The sequence below is a fragment of the Ovis canadensis genome, chromosome 7 (genome assembly GCF_042477335.2).
Source record: "Ovis canadensis isolate MfBH-ARS-UI-01 breed Bighorn chromosome 7, ARS-UI_OviCan_v2, whole genome shotgun sequence".
Classification (NCBI taxonomy): Eukaryota; Metazoa; Chordata; class Mammalia; order Artiodactyla; family Bovidae; genus Ovis; species Ovis canadensis.
In genome coordinates this window covers 81,122,547-81,145,957 of record NC_091251.1, presented here as the reverse complement: position 1 = coordinate 81,145,957, position 23,411 = coordinate 81,122,547, and the positions used below count along the sequence as shown (strand labels likewise).

The window sequence follows — 23,411 nt, the reverse complement described above, 5'->3', positions numbered from 1 at the left end:
AAACCAGATGGGAACTTACTAGATGGGCAACACAAAGGAAAACAATTGGTTCATTCAACAAAGTCAGGCCCCTGCCCCAGAGAATTCACAGAAGACAATAACAGTCACCCAGAGTTGATGCAAACAAGAAACAGTCATGCGGTTACAGTTTAAAGAATTGTTTTTCCTCAGACTAAACAAAGTTTTGCTTTCTAATTCTTATATTCATTAATTGCAGTTTGGTGTACAAGCCTTTCTGCCAAAGACAAATATTTCATTTATACAATAAATACTTTTGTGACACTGAGAGAAATATATGAGGACATGGAAACTAATTTTGTGCTGCTTCCTGTAAAGTGCTATGAACATAGGTTAAGCTATTTCAAGAAATCGGTAAATTTAGAAAATGATTGATGATGCTGACACAGCAATTAGAAAATATCCAACATAATATTTCCAGACTTCCTAAGTTTGATTTGTTTTAATGTAGGAAGAAAAACATGAAGGCAATAATCATAGGCTTCTGGAAATACATTTCTACCTAAATGATTTTTTCTGACTTTATTAGATGGGACAGTATTATTGTAATTATATTCACAGCAAAAAAGTGCCAGAGTTCTCTACAGACTTACACTGCGTGAGTGTTATCACAGTAACAAGTACCTGTTCATTTTTCTTTTTCTGGTTCCTGTCCATCTTAACAATATAATAAAGATTAACAATTTGATTTTAAGATAACTTTCGGCAATAACATTTCACTTTAAGACTCTATGGGCATATATTCCACAATAGTCATCTGTTCTGCTATTCTGAAAGATAGTAAATAGCATTCTAGCTTAAAATAATTCACAGGTAATTGCTTATTTTCCATTAGAAATTCCAGCACAACTTGGGCCTCTGCATTTGCTACTAATTTAATAACACATCCAAGAAAGCCTTATATGTGTAATCACTATTCTTATGTGATAACAAGTAGCCCATCAAAGAAACTGAAAGTAACAGCACCCTTCACGCAATTATTTGAACATGTTTTATACTATAAAATATTATAAAACAGTAAATCTATTTTATATCTTTATAATAAAAAATGGTTTCTTAGAAGACATGAATCTGTGGAATTGTGAAAATTACTGTGATACTTGAGACACAACCCAGGTTTCCCAATCTGCATTTGATGCACTATCCTGATTTTTTTTTTTTTATGCTTCCCACCCCTAAAAACTGAGGCCAAACATTTAATGACATCTTTCTGGTTGCATTAGATCTTTCATCCTTTGCAAGGCATTTCTGAAGGAAACCAGAGAAACAGAAGCGGAGTAACAGCCTGATGTGTAGACTAAATGCAGTCATCAGCATTTCCAGCCACGGGCATCCCCCTGCCCCGGCCCCTCCAATCTGCTGTTCATGCACACACATTCACACACATTGTTTTACAGTCTAAATTACTGGCAACGGTACTGAATGATGGTTTTGACTAAGTTTAATCATCAAATCCAAAAATCAGGTTGTGCTTATAAGCTGAATTCCCATGTAATAAAGAAGGAAAGGAAAACATGAAAAAAATGGTCTTATACAAAAGGAATTAAGAATAAATGTATCAATTCTGCTAAAACTTATTCTAAACGCATGGAATCAACTCTAATAAAATGATTAACAAAGGTAGTTTGTCTGGGATTTATTAGTAAATGTATTTCTTAGATCTTGGATTAACCCATGAAGAAAAAGGAGTTGGTGTCATTTTTATTATTAGGTATACTGAGATAAATTTCTTCAGACATTGCCCATTTTTACTTTTATGGGTATATATATATATCCACACATACATATATGTATGAAAAAAACAAGCAATTGCATTAACTACTTTTATCTGATACACAGATCTTGAAATGATTTCCAAGAACAAGGGCCAGATCAGGCAGAATTTTTTAGGATAATGTGGAGTCTGGACTCTAGGCTTGTGCAAAAAGAAGTCTATGGAGGGGTCTGAGCAAGGAGTCAAGTGATTTGATTAATATTTTAAACAATGACTCTTGCTCTGGGTGGATAAAACAGGGGAGCAAAATGAATATAGGAAGACCAACTGAAAAACTTCTCAGGATAATATTAAAGTTGAGGAATATTATGATTTAAAAAATCAACAACAGAAAGTAGAAAACTCAGCTTGACACCAAGCTGTTGAAAAAAATTTCGGTTAGCTTTATTAGAACACTAAAAACTTTAGTATTAAACCAGTTTTTAACTTTTGTGAACAATAAGGCAATCAAGAGTAGTGAGGTTATTTAACCTCTCCGAAACCTCAGTTTTCTCATCTGTGTAACAACACTAATAAAAACATTTTATATATTCACTAGTTTACTGTGAGAATGAAAACTTCAACACATGAGAGTCTTTTTGTCAGTTATAAAGCACCTCTCCTTTCTCTATCTTTAAATCTTGAAGATGTCCAAGATTTTAGTTTCATCACTGTAGGTTTGGGGGAAGAAACAAATCTATCATATTTGGCAGTGACTGTGTTCTATCCCAGTGCAACTCTAGGCAGGATAGATCGACTAGAGTGTGATCAAACTAGTAAAGAGCTTGGAAACAATATAAGAAATAGTAAAAGGAACCTGGGCCTTTCCAAGTAGCACTAGTAATGAAAAATCACCTGCTTTAATGCAGGAGATGCAAGAGATGTGGGTTCGATCCCTGAATGGGAAGATCCCCTGGAGCAGGGAATGGCAACCCACTCCTGTATTCTTGCCTGGAAAGTTCCAATGACAAAGGGGCCTGGCAGGCTACAGTCCATGGGGGCACAGAGTCACAGACGACTGAGAGACTGAACACAAGAGGAACACAGCATGTAGATTTGGGATTATAACTGCTATCAAATATTTGAAAGATTGTTCCATTGAAAGACCTGCTTCTAACACCCAATAAGACAGAACTAGAACCAATAAGTGAGAAGTTATAAGAGGCAAATGTTAACTCAGTAAGAATAATTAGTGCTTTCCATCTATAAAATGTACAACAAACGAGGGTGCTTCCTGATACTATGAGATAACCATTTACTGGGTCTAATGTCTCATTTGCTGGCTCCCTTTCCTTTCTCTATCTTCAAATCTTGAAGATGTCCAAGATTTTAATCCAGGGATGCTCCCATTCCCTTTCTGTACTTAATCCTTGGGTGACACCATCCATACCCACAACTTTAAATAGCATCCATACTGTCAACTCTCAGCCTTTTATCTCCAGTCCCAACCTCTTCACTGAATTCTAATAACAAACTGCCTATCACTTGAAGTTTTATTTTATTTTATTTATTTATTGTTTTACTTTATTTTACTTTACAATACTGTATTGGTTTTGCCATACATTGACATGAATCCACCACGGGTGTATACATTAGGCTTCTCAAAATCTATGTGTCCTACACAGAATGGCTGATTTTCACCTCAATCTTCCTAACTTTAATAAGTAGCACTATCATTCAACCAGTAATTTTCAGACCAGAAATTTAGGAGTAACTAATCTTTGACTCTGCTTTCAATTACACTCTACATCTAATTTGCCTTAGTAAGTAATTTTTGAAATCAACTTATTCTTCAGTTCTATTAGGTATATGCCATCAATACATAGCCTTAACCTGACCACCATGACACCTCCACCAGGGTCCAAGCCACCATCACCTCTCGTGGAATATTGGGACAGTCACACACTTCCAATTAGTCTATTTCCACCACTGTCTCCCTAAGGTCTGTTCTGCATCTAGAAGCTGGTGGAAACTTTTAACAATGTAAATGCAAGTCTGTCATTTCCTAGCTCAAACCCTCCACAGGATTCTCATCATTTGCTGTTGTTGTTCAGTTGCCAAGTTGTGTCCTCTTGCAACCCCATGGATTGCACTATGTCAAGCCTCCCAGTCCCTCACTGTCTCCTGGAGTTTGCCCAAATTTGTGTCAATTGAATCAGTGATGCCATCCAACCATCTCATCCTCTGTCACCATCTTCTCCTTCTGCCTTCAATCTTTCCCAGCATCAGGGTCTTTTTCAATGAGCCAGCTCTTTGCATCATGTGGCCAAAGCATTGGATCTTCAGCTTCAGCATCAGTCCTTCCAATGAGGATTCAGGGTTGATTTCCTTTATGATTGACTGGTTTGATCTCCTCACTGTCTAAGGGGCTCTCAAGAGTCCTCTCTAGCACCACAGTTCAAAAGCATCAATTCTTCAGCGCTCTGCCTTCTCTACGGTCCTCCAGTTTATCTTTATTCTCATCATACTCAGACTGAAATCCAAATTCCTTCTCAGAGTCTGCAGAGCTCGACATGGTCTGCAGCCTACATCTCCTGTCTTAGTTCCTACCACGGCTTCCTTGCACACTCTCCTCCAACCACAATGGCCTTCTTGTTCCTCGGGCAAGTTCATTCCCACCTTAACACCTTCATTTTTCCTTCATATTCCTATATGGAATATTCTTCCCCAAACATTTGCAACATTTCTCCTTCCCTTCACTCTGTGTGGAAATGCCATTCCTTCAAAAGGGGCTCCCCTAACCAAATGATCTAAAGAAGCAAAACCACTTACTCTGCTTTCTTCACTATCTATCACTCTGCTTTATGTTCTTCTTAATTGAAACTAATAGAAATACAAATTGACAGACATTATTTTTAAAATGAAGAATACCTTTCAAAAATGTTTTGCTTTTTATTTGGAAAGAATTTCGATCTTGCGGCAAAGTGACAAGAATAATATAAAGAATACCTGTATCTCACTTGCCCAGATCCATAGTGGTTAACTTTACCCTGTGTTTAGGTGACCGTATGCAGGTTAGGTCTCAGCAATCCCAACTGCAGGCACATAGTATTCATCTGCCCCTCTGTAGTTGCACTAATTTTGATCATCCCATCAGGGTACTATCCTATGTTTCCCTTTCTCTGATGAGACACTTTAAGACCATGTAAATATCCTGCCCCTCATTAAACTTTCCTGTACATTTAGCATTCACTGATGACCTCTGCCCCATCTAATCTTTACTAGGATGCTTGCAACATGCTGGCTTTCCAACAGCACTAGTCACTCCGCACTTGCCTGTTGACTCCAAGGACTTCTAAAAACCCTTTATGTTTTTCACAGCACTTAACATCATCTGATATTGCTGTAAATTAATTTACTTTTTTTTATTATGTATACAAGGGTGTAAGCTCTGTGAAAGCAAGGATTTCACCTGATACGTTTACCATACTCTCTCCAAGGTTTGGAACAATACCTTGCCCACAGCAACTACTTAAGAATGAATAGAAAAAGAAAGAAAACTGTTAACAAGGCCCCTGAACTAGATGGGAGAATAGGACTACCTCATACATTTGATCCAATAAACACTTAATGGAAAACTACCATTTGTGGTGCTGTGCTCGAGAGCAGGTGGTGCAGAGATGAATGAAACAAGGCCATTGTCTCTAAGAAATTTACTTTCCAGAGAAAGAGAGAGGCCATAAGGAAATAATACTACAAGGTATGATGCAAGGGCTAAAAGTGAAATATATACCAAATAACATAGGCCCTTCAGGGACACAGAGTAGACCAAAAATGTTTGTTTCTAGGATGGAAAGGTGGTAAAAGAGGGCAGAGGAGGGAACAGTTTCAAGCAAAGACACTAAGAAGGGCATGTGAAGGGAAACGCAGGAGACACTGGTAAGCACTGTAGGATGAGGGTTGAGAAGAAATAGAATTATGAAGCATTTGTGGCTACAACTGACCTGAAGACTCATTGAGCCCATCTTCATTTTGTACATAAGAATGAATGATCCTTCTTATTCCACATTCATTCCCTTGCCCCCCTGCTCCTTCCCCTCCTACCCTTTCCTTTCCCCTCTACTTTCTCAAAGTGAGACCTCTTCCCTTCTTCCTATTCCTTCCCTTTCTTTCTCTGCACTTACCCTTTTCATCTCTCAGGATTATGTCTTTCTCCCTCTTCCTTTGTCAACAGTAGAAATGAGATGGGAATCAAAGTTGCAGGTGGAAGAGTTACCTTTAAGGAGGTAAAAAGCACTATTCTTTCTTGAACCCAAAAGGGAAAAAAATGAAAAGATTAATGTAGAGTTGTAAGAAGTCAGAGCTAGAGTAGCTATAAATGAAAGAGTAGAATTTTGGAAATACATTTGAAAGAGTAGAAGTTGGAAAAGCAAAAGCATATATTAAAAAAGAACTGAGGGGATAACATTTGGATTAAGGGTTTGGGGAGAAGGGCTAGAATAGATGTTATTTTGGAGCCAAAATCCATATGAAATTAATAAACGTTATTACTGAGGAATAGCCAAACTTCCATTCAAGCCCCACAGCACAGTTTGCTGCTGCTGCTGCTGCTAGGTCGCTTCAGTCGTGTCCGACTCTGTGTGACCCCATAGACGGCAGCCCATCAGGCTCCACCGTCCCTGGGATTCTCCAGGCAAGAACACTGGAGCGGGCTGCCATTTCCTTCTCCAATGCATGAAAGTGAAAAGTGAAAGTGAAGTCGCTCAGTCGTGTCCGACTCTTAGTGACCCCATGGATTGCAGCCTACCAGGCTCCTCCGTCCATGGGATTTTCCAGGCAAGAGTACTAGAGTGGGGTGCCATTGCCTTCTCCGGCACAGTCTGCTAACAGGTTATAATTTTACAAACTGCATCAACACCATTAGAATTTCATGACCAGGAACAAAAATCAGATAATGGGGATTAACACAGATCAAAGAGACACAGAGGTCTTGGATGGTTATAAGACAGTATTTACATCAGTTAACCATATAGATCAGGCAAAATATAGGGCCTGAGGAATAGCCGGTCAAGAGAAACCGGACTGAGTAAATGGAGGCTGCGGTACAGGTGGGAGAAAGAATACATGACTGAAGTGGCTTCACTAACCGATACACTAACTGCCTCACAACACCTGCCTCCTGTCCCATTACCCAACCCAGCCAGGTTAGTTAGGGGAAGAAAGACAAAGTGTTAAGCTCTGTAACGAATAAGACAACTATCCCTATACTCCAAGGATTACTATTATTCCCTAGCAATTTCTCCCACAAACTGAAGTTTCTAGGGAGAGAAGAAAATCTAGGGAAGATGAAAGGAAATAAAAAGCCATCTCAGAAAACTTAGTTCCAGCTGATTAGTACTCAATTGCTTCCGAACGACATCACAGAAGTCCAGAAGTCATCCCTTCTATTCCTTAATGGAGCTGACTTTATGTCGGAAAGGAAATGAGAGAGGCAGTAAGTTGAACTCTCCCTAGACCAGCAATGAGAACTCTATTTAAAGATAATTCCCTTAAAATTTCTTCATCATAAACACTGCTCAAAATCAGTAAGACCTGCCTAGAAAACTTCATAGTCCTAAGCACCTAAATTTTAATCTGTCACTCCCATCTCCAAGCAGTATCTATGATCTCATTTGTGTTTCTAAATCACTACAGGTTTGTTTGGGTAGAACACATCTTTGAACTCTGCCATAGGCCTCCATTACATGTTTATGTATGAATTACATGGTTAAAAATATGGCCTTTAATTCACCAATGTTGTTTTTTATAGCTAAGAACAATCTTGGGAGAGTTTTCTGACTTAAATTTTTTTTTTTCATGATTCGGTAAAAAAGCTAGTAGTATTAAGCATATCTGGATGATGTTAGATTTTTCTATAGAATAGGCATAGTGGAAAGACTGAGCCCAAAGGCAAAAACTGAGGGCATGTTACATAGATAAAACCTTATTCTATATAACATCAATAATAATAGTGTTAATAGTGGTAAAAAGGAAAAGTACTATGGATAAGAAACATTAAAGTATTAATAAAACAAAATATGTAAGTACAACAAAAAGGAGAAAAATGTCTCTCAAGAATATATGAGGAAGTTTTCCAGGATGGATGATGAAATTATAGTGCTTTTGCCATTTGAGTTACAGGGGTTTTTGCCATGAAATTTAACCATTTTAATACTTTAATGTGTGTCCAACCTGGCCCCTAAATTTAACCCTTACTTTTAAACAGGATGCCACAGCTCATAAATGATTACTAAGCTCTTGCATTATCAGTTTCTCTTAGATTTAAAATGAGAGAATTGCTGACAATGCAATTCACTACAATACTCACTTGTCAATAGATAAGATTATCAATTGGAAATTACCCTGGTTAATAAGCTTCACTATGTCCAATATGCAGATCAATAAAAAAATTTTGTAAAACAATCCTAGGTTTAGTAAATAGAAATTATCTTAAATACAATCACTGAAGAACAAAAAAAATTGTTGTAAGTCAATTTATCTCCTTAACACTATATAGAACTTGTACCACCTCTAGCATTTTCTCACCAATGTCCTTAAAGCTCAGGACCAATGCAGATTCAATAGCTATCTGTTAAAGAAGAGCTGATTACAGCATGAGTATTCAAAAAGAAGAGGCGTTTTGGAGACAGTCATGCCAATGATAACTAATATTTTCATAGCTTTTCATATGTGTAAGTCTTGCTCTATGTGCACTACATATCTTCAACCAAGCTATCAACCTTTTGGAATAGATATTATATTACAGATGAGAAAAGCACAGAAAGGTTAAGTATTTTGCCCAAAGTCACCAGCTAGTGAGTAGCCAGCAGAGTTAGAATTGAACTCAGGAAGTCTGAGTCCAGAGTATGACCTCTATGCTGCAGTGCTTCTAATTCTACAGTAGAACAGACATCAGCATGAACATCTGGAGTTATTAGGCAGTATTTCATAAAGGGTGGTCCTCTTTCCTCATCAGCACGACCAGAGGTGCTAGTTTAGCATTCAGATTGCCAGGCTTAGACTCAGTCTCAGGGTTAAGCTGGGAATCTACATTTTAAATTAGAAATGCAGGAGATTAAGTCAAAATTTGAAAGACACTATATTAAAGACTAAAACTATCTAGTGATGGTACATCCTGTAAGTATAAAAATATTATTTCCCTGTTCTAATTAATTCTGAACTGAAATAATCCAGTTTCTCTTTTATTTAGGGTACAGCTGCCTTAGTAGAGGGCTTCCCTTGTGGCTCAATTGGTAAAGAATCCGCCTGCAATGCTGGAGACCTGGATTCGATCCCTGGGTTAGGAAGATCCCCTGGAGAAGGGTAAGGCTACCCACTCCAGTATTCTGGCCTGAGAATCCCATGGACTGTATAGTCCATGGGGTCTCAAAGAGTCGGGCACAACTGAACACTTTCACTATCACTGGCTCAGTAGAATATTAGACTATTTCCATCCATTGATTGAAATAGTCTGATTTGTATTTTATTTATATAAAACTAAAATCATAAAAAATTTGAATGATTATTCTGTTGATTGAAAGAAAATCATCTGTAATACACTAACTTGTCAATGTAGTTAGTGTTACTTGGAATAGGGCAGTGTAGTATAATAAAAATACTACTACATCTGGAGTAAGAAAATCAGATGCTATCGCTAATCAGAATTATAACCTTTGATTCTTAGTAGCAGAAGGATCATTCGCAGTTCAACAAAACCAAAGGTTATTATTCATCTGACTGCATGCAATTTTCCTACTCCTAGTTCAGTATTTCACTGATATTAAAATACAAGGATATTATCAAATCTATACTTATCTCTGTGGTTATTTTGGAAGGTTAAATTTTATTTAATGGCTGCTAAATAAAAAAGCTACTAAGTTTAATGAATAATTTAAATTATGTTTTATATCAATTTGATTTCTATAAACAACAGCATAAAAACTTTAAAGTCAGGTTTTAGGAAATCTGGCTAAGAACAATGAAAGAGTTGCACAGATTTCTGGAACCCTAGTATATGTTTCTGGTGAGACAGGTTTACTATCAAAGACTTGAGAAAAATCTATGTGCTTTATACACAATGTATCATTAATTCTATAACAATAAGACAAGTAAATTATATCTATAATTAAAATACTCCAACATAGAAAGTGAAAATATTTTAGCAACAACAAGTGAAAATGTTATAGAAATCCTTGAATAATTTTCAGTGTCTTTTCTAATAGATTTTTTGTATCAATCTTCTTAGCCTTAGTTATGCACATTTCTCTCTCAGATTACACACACACACATATATATAATAACATATATACACACATATATTTTTATTTTTAAATAAAAGATGTAAATTCTGCCTGGTAGGAACAGTGGAAATACTCATCTATGCTAAAAATCCATTAACATGCCAGAAGAGTGTCTTCTCTCATATGGCTTATGTCCCCACCTCCATCCAAACATTCTCACATAAAATGTAAGAAATGTATATACATAAAGACAATCAGCAAGTTGACCTAACACACTTGCTGCCATATGTTTACTTTTTCAGTACTGTGAGAAAAAAGTGACAATTTGACAGTTTGATTACAAAAAGATGTTTGTCTTTTTATATTTAATAGCATTCCAACAAATTATTTCTGAAATGCAGTGTTTTAAAGAAATTACTTTTCTCAACTCCTTTTTCTTTTTCTGATCCTTTGAGAGAAGATGCTTTGTCTTATTTCTTTCTCTAACTCCAAAGCACCTTCACAGTCTTTTATACAAAAAGGATGCTAAAAATAATGACCTAAGAATGAACATACAATGGAACATTATTGAACTATAAAGAGGAATGAAGTAATGACATTCTCTACAACATGAATGAACCTTGAAAACATGTTAAAGAGGACAGACACAAATCCCACCTACTGTATGATTCCATTTATATAAATGGGGAGGGAGGTGGGAGGGGGGTTCATGTTTGGGAATGCATGTAAGAATTAAAGATTTTAAAATTTTTAAAAAAAAAATGTGAATAGGTAAACCCATAGAGATAGAAAGTAAACTAGCAGTTGCCAGGAACTGGGGGGAGGGGAGGGTAGAGAATGAATACTATTGGGTATGAGATTTCTTTTAGTGCAAAGAATATTTTCTGGAACTTCTATAACTTTTAAAATATATTAAAAATGACTGAACTGTACCTTATGAAAGGTAAAATTTTATAATTATCTCAATTTAAAAAGTAAAGAATGAATGAAGGAATACTCACACTATTTCTATTTCATTTAGAGTTCAAAAATACTGCCCACTGACTAACGTGTAACCCAATTTAACTTTCTCTACTTTGGGCATATTCTTGGTTGTCTGTTCCCCTTGCTTAACTAATACATCCTCAAAGAACGAAAAATTTTAGTACATAAATCACAAAATCTTTTATTTTTTTAATTTTTTAATTTTTTTCTCTGCTTTTCCTTTTTTTTTTCATTTTTATTTTTACTTTATTTTACAATACTGTATTGGTTTTGCCATACATTGACATGAATCCACCACAGGTGTACATGAGTTCCCAAACATGAACCCCCCTCCCACCCCGTATCATCTCTCTGGATCATCCCCGTGCACCAGCCCCAAGCATCCTGTATCCTGCATCGAACATAGACTGGTGATTTGTTTCTTACATGATAGTATACATGTTTCAATGCCATTCTCCCAAATCATCCCACCCTCTCCCTCTCCCACAGAGTCCAAAAGTCTGCTCTACACATCCGTTCTCTTTTGCTGTCTCGCATACAGGGTCATCATTACCATCTTTCTAAATTCCATATATATGTGTTAGTATACTGTATTGGTGTTTTTCTTTCTGGCTTACTTCACTCTGTATAATCGGCTCCAGTTTCATCCATCTCATTAGAACTGATTCAAATGTATTCTTTTTAATGGCTGAGTAATACTCCATTGTGTATATGTACCACAGCTTTCGTATCCATTCATCTGCTGATGGACATCTAGGTTGTTTCCATGTCCTGGCTATTATAAACAGTGCTGATGAACACTGGGGTACACGTGTCTCTTTCTATTCTGGTTTCCTCGGTGTGTATGCCCAGCAGTGGGGTTGAAATGACTTAGGGTTATCGTACGATGGCTGTTTGTACCATGTCTACATTCAAAAGTATCAACTGAAAAATGATTATAAGAAACTATTCTCATTTTCTTCTTCTTCTTTCTTTTCTTTCCTTCTCTTCTTCCTTCTATCTTTTTACTAAGTAACAGAATTAAATGTTGTTTGGGGTCAAAAGCAAAATGGACTGAATCATCAAATTCAATTCAATCAACACATTGATCACTGACTGTATTTAAGCACGGTGCTGTGCTGGGAAACAAGGTCTATTAAATAAACTGAAAAGCCTATCTTAACAAATAAACTACAAAACTACCCTATATATCACTTTCTCTGAAACTTTAATCAGTCTGGAGAATACAGAGTTGGTAAAGGCAGCTCTTGCCATAAACTATTAAGTCGTACAATAAATATTTATTAAGTGTTCACTCAATAAGATGGTATAAAATAAGGAAAAGAACATCAATTTTGCCCTCAAGTAGATATGGGCTTGAGTCTAAACCTTCATTTTCTGAACTGTGTGCTTTGGGCAAGTTAGTTAACCTTCATGAACCTTATCATTTCTCATATAAATGGGAATAATTACCAACTGCGTGGCGTGGCATTATGAGGAATAAATGAGACAACATAAAGTGCCTAATAAAACTTCAGTAAATGGAAACTATTGCTAAGATTATGTTCAGGGCTTCCCTAGTGCCTCAGTGGTGAAGACACCTCCTGCCAATGCAGGAGACATGGGTTTGATCCCTGATCCAGGAAAATCGCACATGCCACCAAGCAACTAAGCACATGCACCCCATTACTGTCCTTGTGCTCTAGAGCCCGGGAGCTGCAGCAGGAAGCCTGCACGCCCTAGAGCCTGTGCTTCACAACAAGAGAAGCCACCACAGTGAGAAGCCCATGCACCGCATCTAGAGAGTAGCCCCCCGCTCGCCGCAGCTACAGAAAAACCTGGCCAGCAACAAAGACCCAGCAAAGTCAACAATAATTACAGAAAATTAAAAAAAAAAAAAAAGATTACGTTCAGGGCACCAAAGATCTGGAGGGTGGAGTTAAGGATGAACAAGACATTTTTGGATGGCATCACTGACTCACTGGACTTGAGTTAGAGCAAGCTCCGGGAGATGGTGAAGGACAGGAAAGCCTGGCGTGCTGCAGTCCATGGGGTCTCAAAGAGTCGGACATGGCTGAGCGACTGCATTGAACCGAACTGAAGCCATTTTCAACTGCAGGTTCAGAAAGGACTTGGGAAAATGCAGCTGAATGCTGAATAATAAAAAGTGTCAGTTCAATTTGGCAGTACTCTGTAGAGGAATTTTTTGTCTATGGTCATGAGGGATACTGGTTTATAATCTTTTCCAGTAAAGTCTGCCTGGTTTTGGTATCAGGGTTATGCTGGAATGAGTTCTCCCATTTTTCTGGCAGTGGGAGCTACCCTTCTAAGACTGTATCAGTGAATGAGAATCTCTCCAGTCTCCTGTCTTAGCTCCCATTCTTTTTCCAGAGGTCTGTGGAGAAGAGATTCCAAGTAGGAGTGAACTACTTTTATATCAGTAGCTACCAATGGCTGTATGCTTAGCCTTTACTAATTCATTAAAGAAAAGCTCAGTCAAACACATCTTTATCTGCTTGTATGGTGCCTGTGACTATATTGTGGCACAGTCTCTGGTGACACAGTTCTTATGTCCCAGCTCTCTGGAGAAGTCTGCCTTTCTGTGGACTTTAAGCTACCTGCTCTACATTATAAACTATCTGATTGGTTCAAGAAATGCTATGATTTTATAGTTTATCTGACTTTTTATTATAGTTAGAAGTGACATTCTCCACCTTCCTCCCCCTAGGGGTAAACAGAAACCCCACATTCAGCAATATTTTAAAGCGAATTTCTATTTTATTAATCAGTAATAGCATGGGTTTGTAAAAAACACATTTACTCAGATTATGCTTGTTAAACATTTGGTTACATGGATTTGGGGCAGACTTGTTAGTCTGTGCCCCTTCTTCTGGGAACCCTATCAGAGATCTACACATATGTTTTTTAAATTACTGTCATATCTTATGAGAAAAAAAATCAATTACACAAACTTTTAACTGTGATTTTAAAATTACTAAACCAACTGTAATTCTGAGATCTATTGTAACTTTACTATATTTCAAATACAAAGGCAAAAATTTTCATTTGCACTTGTGGTTAGAAATAGGTTCCAAATGTATATACGCTTTGAATTTCCTAATTCTCACCTATCTGAAGTTACAATCACTATAGTGAGGTATAAAAGGTGCTAAGATGTAAAGGAATTAAATTCAAGCCATTTGTTGGTGTTGCTCAGTCACCAAGTCATGTCTGATTCTTTGCGACCCCATGGGCTACAGCACGCCAAGCTTCCCTGTCCTTCACTATCTTCTGGAGTTTGCTCAAACTCATATCCATTGAGCCAACTCTTTGTGACCCCATGGTCTGTAGTTTGCCAGGCTCCTCTGCCTGTGGAATTCTCCAGGCAAGAATACTAGAGTGGGTTGCCATTCCTTTCTCCAAGGGATCTTCCCGACCCAGGGATGGAATCCAAGTCTCCTGCATTGCAGGCAGATTCTTTACCATGAGGGAAGCCCAATTCAATACATAATGTAAAAAAAAAAAAAAAATCTGTGATTTCCCACAAAAAAGTAACCAGATTTTGATAAATTATTGCAATTATATTAATTAGTTTTAGCACTTTGATACATATTTTCTGAGCAACATATATAATCTATAAATAAGAAAACTGAAGAATGCTGTAATTTTAAACACCTTTGACAACTATTTAACCACAAAACATATACTCTAATTTTTTCCCATTGACTCTAGTAAAGCATGTCTGACTTTCTAATTTATTATTTACTATGAAGTTCTTAAAATTTTAAGAGAAAAACTAAAGAAAAATATTTTTTAAAGTGAACTATTTTAATACATCACAATATAATTTAATTGTTCCTGGGTTCATAACAAATACATGAATGTAAATATAAATACTTCATTTGTACTGAAGAAAGCTAAGTTGCACAGTGAAAGGGGGGGAAAATGAGTTCTTAAATTATTAAAAAGTTGCTTTCACTATAAAACTGTTAGATAATTAATCAGGGCTTAGAATCAGATAAGTGATATCATGTGATCAAAAATACATTCAATGAATTCAAAGCCAAGAGTTTTACTCTTAGATTCCAAAGATATCATCTTTCGGAACTCAATTCAATTTTTCTCTTTTGTATAAAAATCTCAAAGTAATAATCCAGGGGAGAGGAGAAAGCTTGTCTTTACAGATTTCCCAAAAGCTTAGTGCTAGAATCTATGTTCTACCATTATCTTCAGTCAATTTTTAACGGATGATCACTGAAAAACTACCACTATTACTGGCAAATGGCTTGGTTTCTTGACACACACACACACACACACACACACACACACACAACTACTATACATTTCAAAGTGAAATACATGATACTTCTTCCTGAAACAGCCATAATTTTGGGTTCAAGTATTTGTAGAAGAATTTATCTTCCAAAAGATGATGTGGTTTTGATTCCTTATCTTCAAGGCCCTTTGCGTATGAAAGATAGGATTGAATTCCTTCAAGGTCAGTCAAAGTCCTGATAGAGGATTATTTTGGCACTCTGACTTTCCTAGTCTCTGAAACATTTGGCAACGTATCAGAGTTTTATCAGAGGAAAAAACCCCACAAAATTTATGGGGAAAAAAAGTTGTACCTGACTATTGCCAAAGGAATCATATTCATTCAAAAACTATTTAGTAGGTAGATATATATCAATTACAGAGTGAAACACTCAACTCCTATTTGAAATGTTCTATCTATAGCCCACTGGGTATTTATTTGTCTTGGTTAAAGCTGACATAGGCCTGCTCCCCTAACTTCTGTATTATACTGTAACTGTGCTTAGTCACTCAGTCACGTCTGACTCTTTGTGGCCCACGGACTGTAGCCCACCAGGCTGCTCTGTCCATGGGGGTTCTCCAGGCAAGAATACTGGAGTGGGTTGCCATGCCCTCCTTAAGGGGGATCTTTCCAACACAGGGATGGAACCCAGCTCTCCTGCACTGCAGGTGGATTCCTTACCATCTGACGCCCATGAATACTGGAGCAGGGAGCCTACCTCTTCTCCAGGAAATCTTCCCGACCCAGGAATCAAACTGGGTCTCCTGCGTTGCAGGCAGATTCTTTGTATTAGACGTAAAATTAAATGAAAATAATTTTTACACATATTAAATCCAATTCTAAATTCTTTCTAAATAAAACTGCATCACTAGATAACATATTGGCTTCTTCTATTTTATTATTTTTATTGACATTAAATGTTAATTGGACATTATTTAATGACATTGTTTTAAGTCAACAAAAATTTAAATATTGCCATCTTGTGGCCATTCATATACATGAAACTGAAAACAATGTCACTTTCCTAAAGAGATTTACCTTTAAAATATTCCCAAATATATTTTCCTTATCAGCTGAGAAAAATGATCATTTTATTACATACAACCTTCTCCAAGGAGATAAAATTCATCTATACATTTAAGAAATTATATATTTTTTTAGAAAACTAAATTAAATATACAGTCATTGGCCATGAGTGGTAACAGAATTCAGTAGGACATCAGGCAGTTCTGATACTATCTGAGACATATTCCTTTGCTCGTATCTACATAGTCATGATTTAATACAATGAGGAAAGTTTTACAGGCAATTTTCCATAGGGTTCTAAAATATAATATCAACATAATAACTAACATTATTGTACCATTGTTAAGTTTGAAAAAGTGGTCAGGAGGGCAAAGTTCTGAAAAGCTGGAGCAAGAAAGGAAGAGAAAACAAACAGAAAAGTAAAAACATAAATAACATAATCTTAAGCTCTTCCTCATTTAGGTCTTCCTCAAAATGCCAAATGCCTAGTTACCTTTGCAATTAGACTGGCATTCAATACATGAGCTAAAAAAACCCCACAAATACAAAAGCAAAAAAAAAAAAAATATTCTACTGCTCAAAATACTCCTAACACTTTTGCGGATAGAATTTTTAAACAAAAAAATCTTAATTTCTACTGCCAAATTTCAGAATTTAAGTTATATAAAATTTAAATGACTAAGAAGCAAGAAGGCAAACAAGGCAACCTTGTAGAAACATAAACACAACATCAAAATGCTGTGATACTGAGTATAGAATCATTCAGCCATTTTGTTAATCAAACAATACAGAAAAGTTCATTCATATGACAGCATTTAACATGAGAGTCCTTTGTTTCATAAGTTGTACCTGTTAATCAAATCACCACACAATATAAACAGCCTTTACAAAGCTCCTGGATATCCATAACTGCTGCCTTTATCATAATTTAAAACAGACAACTATGTTACAGACTTGTACATAGATAAAAAGATACTGACATTCAATTGTACAAGAACCAAAAAATAAGATTAAAAGAAAAATACTACCTAAGAGTTTTAAAAATCTATTAGAAATAGCATTTACTGATAAAAAAAAAACTAACATATATATACTCAAATACAGGATGAGAGTCTTAATCCCAATGGACTAAATGTGAAAAAATAAGATAATACAGATAATAAGACATATAAAAGTAAAGAATTCTCATTATGTATTTGTTCAGTATCACAAGTATCAAACTACTATTACAAGAAAACTAGTCTTACCTTGCTGCTGTGAAAGTGAAATATCAGATTTATTTCTTACACGTATTAAACGACTTTGAATTGGCTTGTGTTCAACTTGCTTAACATCTTGGTCTTGCTTTTGTTGGTACTAAAGAATTAAAGATATGAAGTTATAATATCATTTTTAAGTTACTTTTAAAAGATCTGAGCAATTATTTATGTGTTTATTATATAAAATTTGAATATTATTCATGCTTTCTAAGTACCAGATGGGTAACGGAGTACATATTACAAAAGAAATTACAAATAAAATCTTTCAAAAGATTTGGATAATATACAGATTTCAAATATGCAAACAGCTTCTATTTCTTACTAGAGAATTCAGAGCTACTTATAAATCAACTATTCTAGATACATACACGATGGATTTAGACAGGATAAAAACTTAATTTGGCCGTAAGTACTTCCATATAACTATTTTTGCATAAAATGAAAATCTGCATAATGTACCGCAATTTTCAAAAAGCTTTTATATATAATAACATCATTTAATTCTCACAAGTGTTGAGGAGGTATTATTATCCTTTGTCACTCAAGAAATGTATATTCTACCATAAGCCTCATCATCTCTTTTCCTTACTACAATTTAATCAAATTTAAAATTTTCAGTAGTAAAATTCCTTCACAATCACACTTTACAAATTGTGACGAATTTAGCCATTCTTTCTTTCCTGTTTTATGAGTCTAGTTATGAATGAGTCTCTAAGAACAGCTACCAGATACAATTTGACAGAAACTTAAGATGTCTCTGAACTCTTATCAAAATACAAGCAGAGAAGAATCTGAAACCTATCCACGTGGACTCAAATGTAACCACTCCAGTTCTGGCAGGTACCTATTTATCTACAGGTAAGAATGAGCAGTTTCAAGCTGCAATAGTCACAACTAGCCTTATCGCTGGTCTTTTAAGTTTAGAGCCTTTGTTATGTAGGTTTCTGCCCTGAAGGAAATATTATTTTGATGTGTATTTCTAAGATGAGTACTATGACTATCTTGGGCCACTTCAACTAGAACCTTCCTAGGAACCTTCCTATTGACTGCCTCCCTTAACCACAGAGTACTGTGGGGCTTCCCAGGTGACTCAGTGGTAAACAACCTGCCTACCAATGCAGGAGACTCAGGAGATGCAGGTTTGATTCCTGGATCAGGAAGATCCCCTGGAGAAGGGAAGGGCAACCCATTCCGGTATTCTTGCATGCAAAATCCCATGGACAGAGGAGCCTGGCAGGCTATAGTCCAGGGGATCACAAAGAGGTGAGCATGCACGCACGCAGACTATGGAGCTAAATTGCTTGTATTCAAATCTGGGTAAGGCATTACCTAGCTTTGACTCAGGGTAAGTTACTTAATGCCCAAATATCTTGATTTCCTCATTCATAAAATGGGGATGATAATAATAATTACCTCAGTAGGTTGTTGTAAGGATTAAATGAGTTAAATAGAACAGCATCCAGTTGAGTATAAGCACTAGAAATAAGTTTATGCTATTATCACCAGTCTATTTTTCCTTTAATAAAGGAAATCTAAGAAATGAATTTTTTTGAAGCCATTCTAATGGTAACACTTCACAGTTTTATTTTAAAACAGGCCAATAAATAAAGGAAAGCAATCTTTCTTTTATTTTTTAAATATCTTTATTGAGGTACAATTGATAGACAATAAACAGCATATATTTCAAGTGTATCATTTGCTAAATTTTGACATATGTATATACTCAAGAAGTGATCATCACAATCAAGATAATATGATGAATAAATCCATCAGTCTCAAAAGTTTATTCATAATCTTCTGTATTCCTTCCTATAACTACAGATTAGTTTGCATCATCTAGAATTTTATATAAGTGGAATCATAAAGTACGCACTCTTATTTGGGTGTGGGTTCTGGCTTTTTTCCCCTCAATATAACTCTTGTGAAATCATCTGTGTTACTGTATGTATCAGTAGTCCATGGCTTCTTCTTGCTAAATAGTATTCCATCTTATAGATATGCCAAAACGTGTATATTTAGCAACTTGTGGACATTTGTGTGTGTAAAGTTTTTGCTGTTTAGTCACTAAGTTGTGTCCGACTCTTTTGTGACAACATGGGTGGCAGCTGTCAGGCTCCTCTGTCCGTGAATTTCCTAGGCAAGAACACTGGAGTGGGCTGCCATTTCCTTCTTAGAGGGATCTTTCTGACCCAGGGATGGAAAATTGCTACCAACATTCATGTGTGAGTCTTTGTGTAGACATGTTTTAGTTTCTCTTGGGTAAATAAATACTTAGAAGTGAAATGTCTGGGTCATATGGTAGGTGTATGTTTTACTTTTTTAAGAAATTGCTAAACTATTTGCCAAAGCAGTTGAATCATATTACATTCACACAGCAGTGGGAGTTTAAGTGCTTTACACTTGCCAAAATTTGGCTTGTTAGCCTTTCTAATTTTAGATGTTCTAATGGGTGTGTAGTAGCATTTCATTGTGGTTTTAATTGGCATTTTCCTAATGATTACTTGATGTTGAAAATCTTTTTATGTGCTCTCTTCTTTGGGTAAGGTATCTATCCAAAGATTTCATCCATTTTTTAATTGGATTGTTTTCTCAATATTGAATTCTGAGTTCCCTATATATCCTAGATATAAGCTTTTTATCAGATAAGTGATTTGCAAATATCTTCTCCCAATCTGTAGCTTGTCTTCTCATTCGGAGAATGGCATTGAAACCTGTATACTATCATGTAAGAATCAAATCACCAGTCTATGTCCAATGCAGGATACAGCATGCTTGGGGCTGGTGCATGGTGATGACCCAGAGAGATGTTATGGGGAGGGAAGTGGGAGGGGGGTTCATGTTTGGGAACGCATGTACACCCGTGGTGGATTCATGTCAATGTATGGCAAAACCAATACAGTATTGTAAAGTAAAATAAAGTAAAAATAAAAATTAAAAAAAAAGAAAAAAACAAAAAAAAACCAGTGTGTCTTAAAGCAAAGTTCTTAATTTTTGATAAGACCAGTTTATTAATTTTTTTCTTTCATAGACAGAGTTTTTGGTGCCATTTTTGCCTAGCCCAAGGCCACAAACAACTTTTATTTTATTACAGAAGTGACTAACAGATATTTATTCATTATTAGTTTTTTCCTGATCTTTATTTGGTCATAGGTCATTAATATTAAACCCTACATAACAGTGTATTCCATAAACAATCTTTATCTTATACATTTTTGGCTTTCATCTGCAACACCTTCCAATGCTATATAATACCATACCATGACTATTTATTGAATAAATTAATCCATAATGAGAAACATTGTAATAGCATTGTAATTAAATGCTATTGCATTTAATTTAACATGAGCAATGTTTGGGAACGCATGTAAGAATTTAAAGATTTTTAAATTAAAAAAATAAAAAACTAAAAAAAAAAAATTTAACATGAGCATTCTTTTTTTTCACATCTTGGAGAGTATCCTATTTTTTCAGTATACAAGAATTCACGAATTTTAATATAATAAATATTTACTGAATACCTATTATGCACAAACTACTAAGCTAGTTATTGCATGGGAATATAGAACATAGCTATCTACCTAGGTAACAGGCATTTTTATATACATTATTTCTAATTTTTAATTTAAAGACAAGGAAATTAAGGCTTAGAAATAAGCTATGTATGTATTCAAGGTCCCAGCTAGAAGTTGGATAAGCTAAGATTTATAGCCAAGTTTGAGTCAGTTAAAAAAGAAAAAAGGAGGCATGATTCGAGGCTGTCTGATTCCAGAGACTGTGCTCTTGATAGTGTACCATGCTAAGGCAATACTGTTACCATTCTGATTTAAGTAAAGTACAAGTACTTAATTGGGTACCTGAGGAAAGTCTTCAGTGGCTTCTGATAATTTAACATCACTTTCTTGTGCTGTCAGAAGTGTCGTGGGAAGAGTAACGGGAGGATCTGGCTGCAGCTCCAATTCTCCCAAACTCATTGGACCATGACTAGCACATAAATCTTCATAAACAGCATCTGCTATCAAATAAGTAAACAAAAAGTTAAAACAAACTATTTCTTAAAGGAAGAAAAATTGGCTAAAATTACCAATATTTCTCACCTGCTGAATTAGAAATAGAAATACGTCAACAGAAAATGCCTGTCACCAAGCCTTCATTGCAATTAAAACCAAAGCTCAGAGCAAATTCAAAAAGTACCTATGTTCAAACATACCTATGGATTATTCTAGGGTTCCAGTCAGCAAGTTGTTTATGCAGCCCCCACACAACACCCACTCTTACATACCAACTCCCAACCCTCCAGAATACCTTTTCGGTCAATAAAAGTCAATAGAATACTTTCTATCTAAAATGTAATCTTAAAGCAAAGGACAATTTCCTGACTAGAAAATGTTGACATTGCTTAGCTCTGCTCTGTAGATATTTTTCTTCAAACAATCAAGCTCCTCTTTTCCTCATCCAAATGACATCTCAATCAAATCAATAAAAAGAAGACAATATGAACAGAAACAAGTATTTATCTAATAACATCACTGTACATTTATACTGCACTTTAAACTCCAAGCACTTTCACATACATGATCTCATTTAATCTGAATCTCACAATCATTCTATAAGGTAAGGAGATCAGATAATTTTATCATTGTCTTTCACTGACAAAGCTAAGGCTCAGGAAAGTTAACCAATTGTTCAAAAATCAGAATTCTAGTTAAGAGGTGCATAGGAACTAAAATCCTCATCTTTCAACTCCTACTCACTGTTCCTTATTTCACATTCTTGCTAAATTATTTCTCAGAAAATTCTGTTTTTCCTAATTAATGGCCATCTTTTAAATACAGCACAGTATGGTCTATCTCATTTTAATCAACAGAAATAGACCTGAAGCTCTATACATAAACTAAATTGTTTCAAATGAAATGATACTTTAAGACCCCACAGATATTATGTTCTACTTACAGGTAGTCTGTTGAAAATTTCTTAGGTATAGTAAATAATCACTCTCTATTTTTTTACATTAATCTGTATTTTTAGATAAGTGAAAGTTGCTCAGTTGTGTCTGTCTCTTTGCAACCCCATGGACTGTATATAGTTCATGGAATTCTCCGGGCCAAAATACTGGAGTGGGTACCTTTCCCTTTGTTGGGATCTTCCCCACCCAGGGATTGAACCCAGGTCTCCCACATTGCAGGCAGATTCTTTACCAGCTGAGCCACAGTAAGTTTTACATAAAGTTATAAGAAAAACATAACCTGACAGGGGAAGAACTTAAGTAGGTAATTCACAAAAGAGCAAATCCAAATAATCATCAAATATAAACTCACCAGGAGTCAGTCATATGTTTATACTTTAATTGACAAAAATAAAAAAGATAATAAAAATAATATCTGGCAGGGATACAGGGGAAAAGTTATAATATATTACTGATAAAGATAAATTAGTTTAAACCTTTAAGACAGCAACTTGGCATATCTATTTTAAAATTTAAAATATATTTTCCCTTGGACCTGTTATTTCTGGGAAACTACTCCCTAACTATAAAATGCAGCAATATGTTAGGCTATGTTGTTGTTGTTGTTAGTGGCTCAGTTGCGTCCGACTCTTTGTGACCCCATGGACTGTAGCCTGCCAGGCTGCTCTGTCCATGGCATTCCCCAGGCAAGAATACTGGAGTGGGTTGACATTTCCTTCTCCAATGTGAGGCTATACATGAGTGAATATTTACTCTAGCATTGTTTACAGTGGGGGGAAATGGTAATAAAGTAAACAGTCATCAACAGAGCAATGACTGAAAAAATTACTGGAAATCCACACTGAAAGGTTTTATGCAGTCCATCAAAAGAATGAATTTAAGTAATACCAGTTGA

At 35.7% G+C, this 23,411-nt stretch overlaps 1 protein-coding gene across 7 annotated transcripts in view; it reads right to left on the bottom strand.

The window, feature by feature from the left end:
• KIAA0586 (KIAA0586 ortholog) overlaps positions 1-23,411 on the bottom strand; it is a 138,265-nt gene that overhangs the window by 22,296 nt on the left and 92,558 nt on the right. For 4 of the 7 annotated variants that reach the window (XM_069596716.1, XM_069596719.1, XM_069596717.1 and 1 more), the window contains 2 exons: positions 21,408-21,565; positions 17,542-17,650 (listed from right to left, as the gene is read on the bottom strand). In XM_069596716.1, the coding sequence (XP_069452817.1) occupies positions 17,542-17,650; positions 21,408-21,565 (267 nt within the window). The remainder of the gene's footprint in view (positions 1-17,541; positions 17,651-21,407; positions 21,566-23,411) is intronic. The other 3 variants (XM_069596718.1, XM_069596720.1, XM_069596721.1) reach the window with 1 other exon arrangement.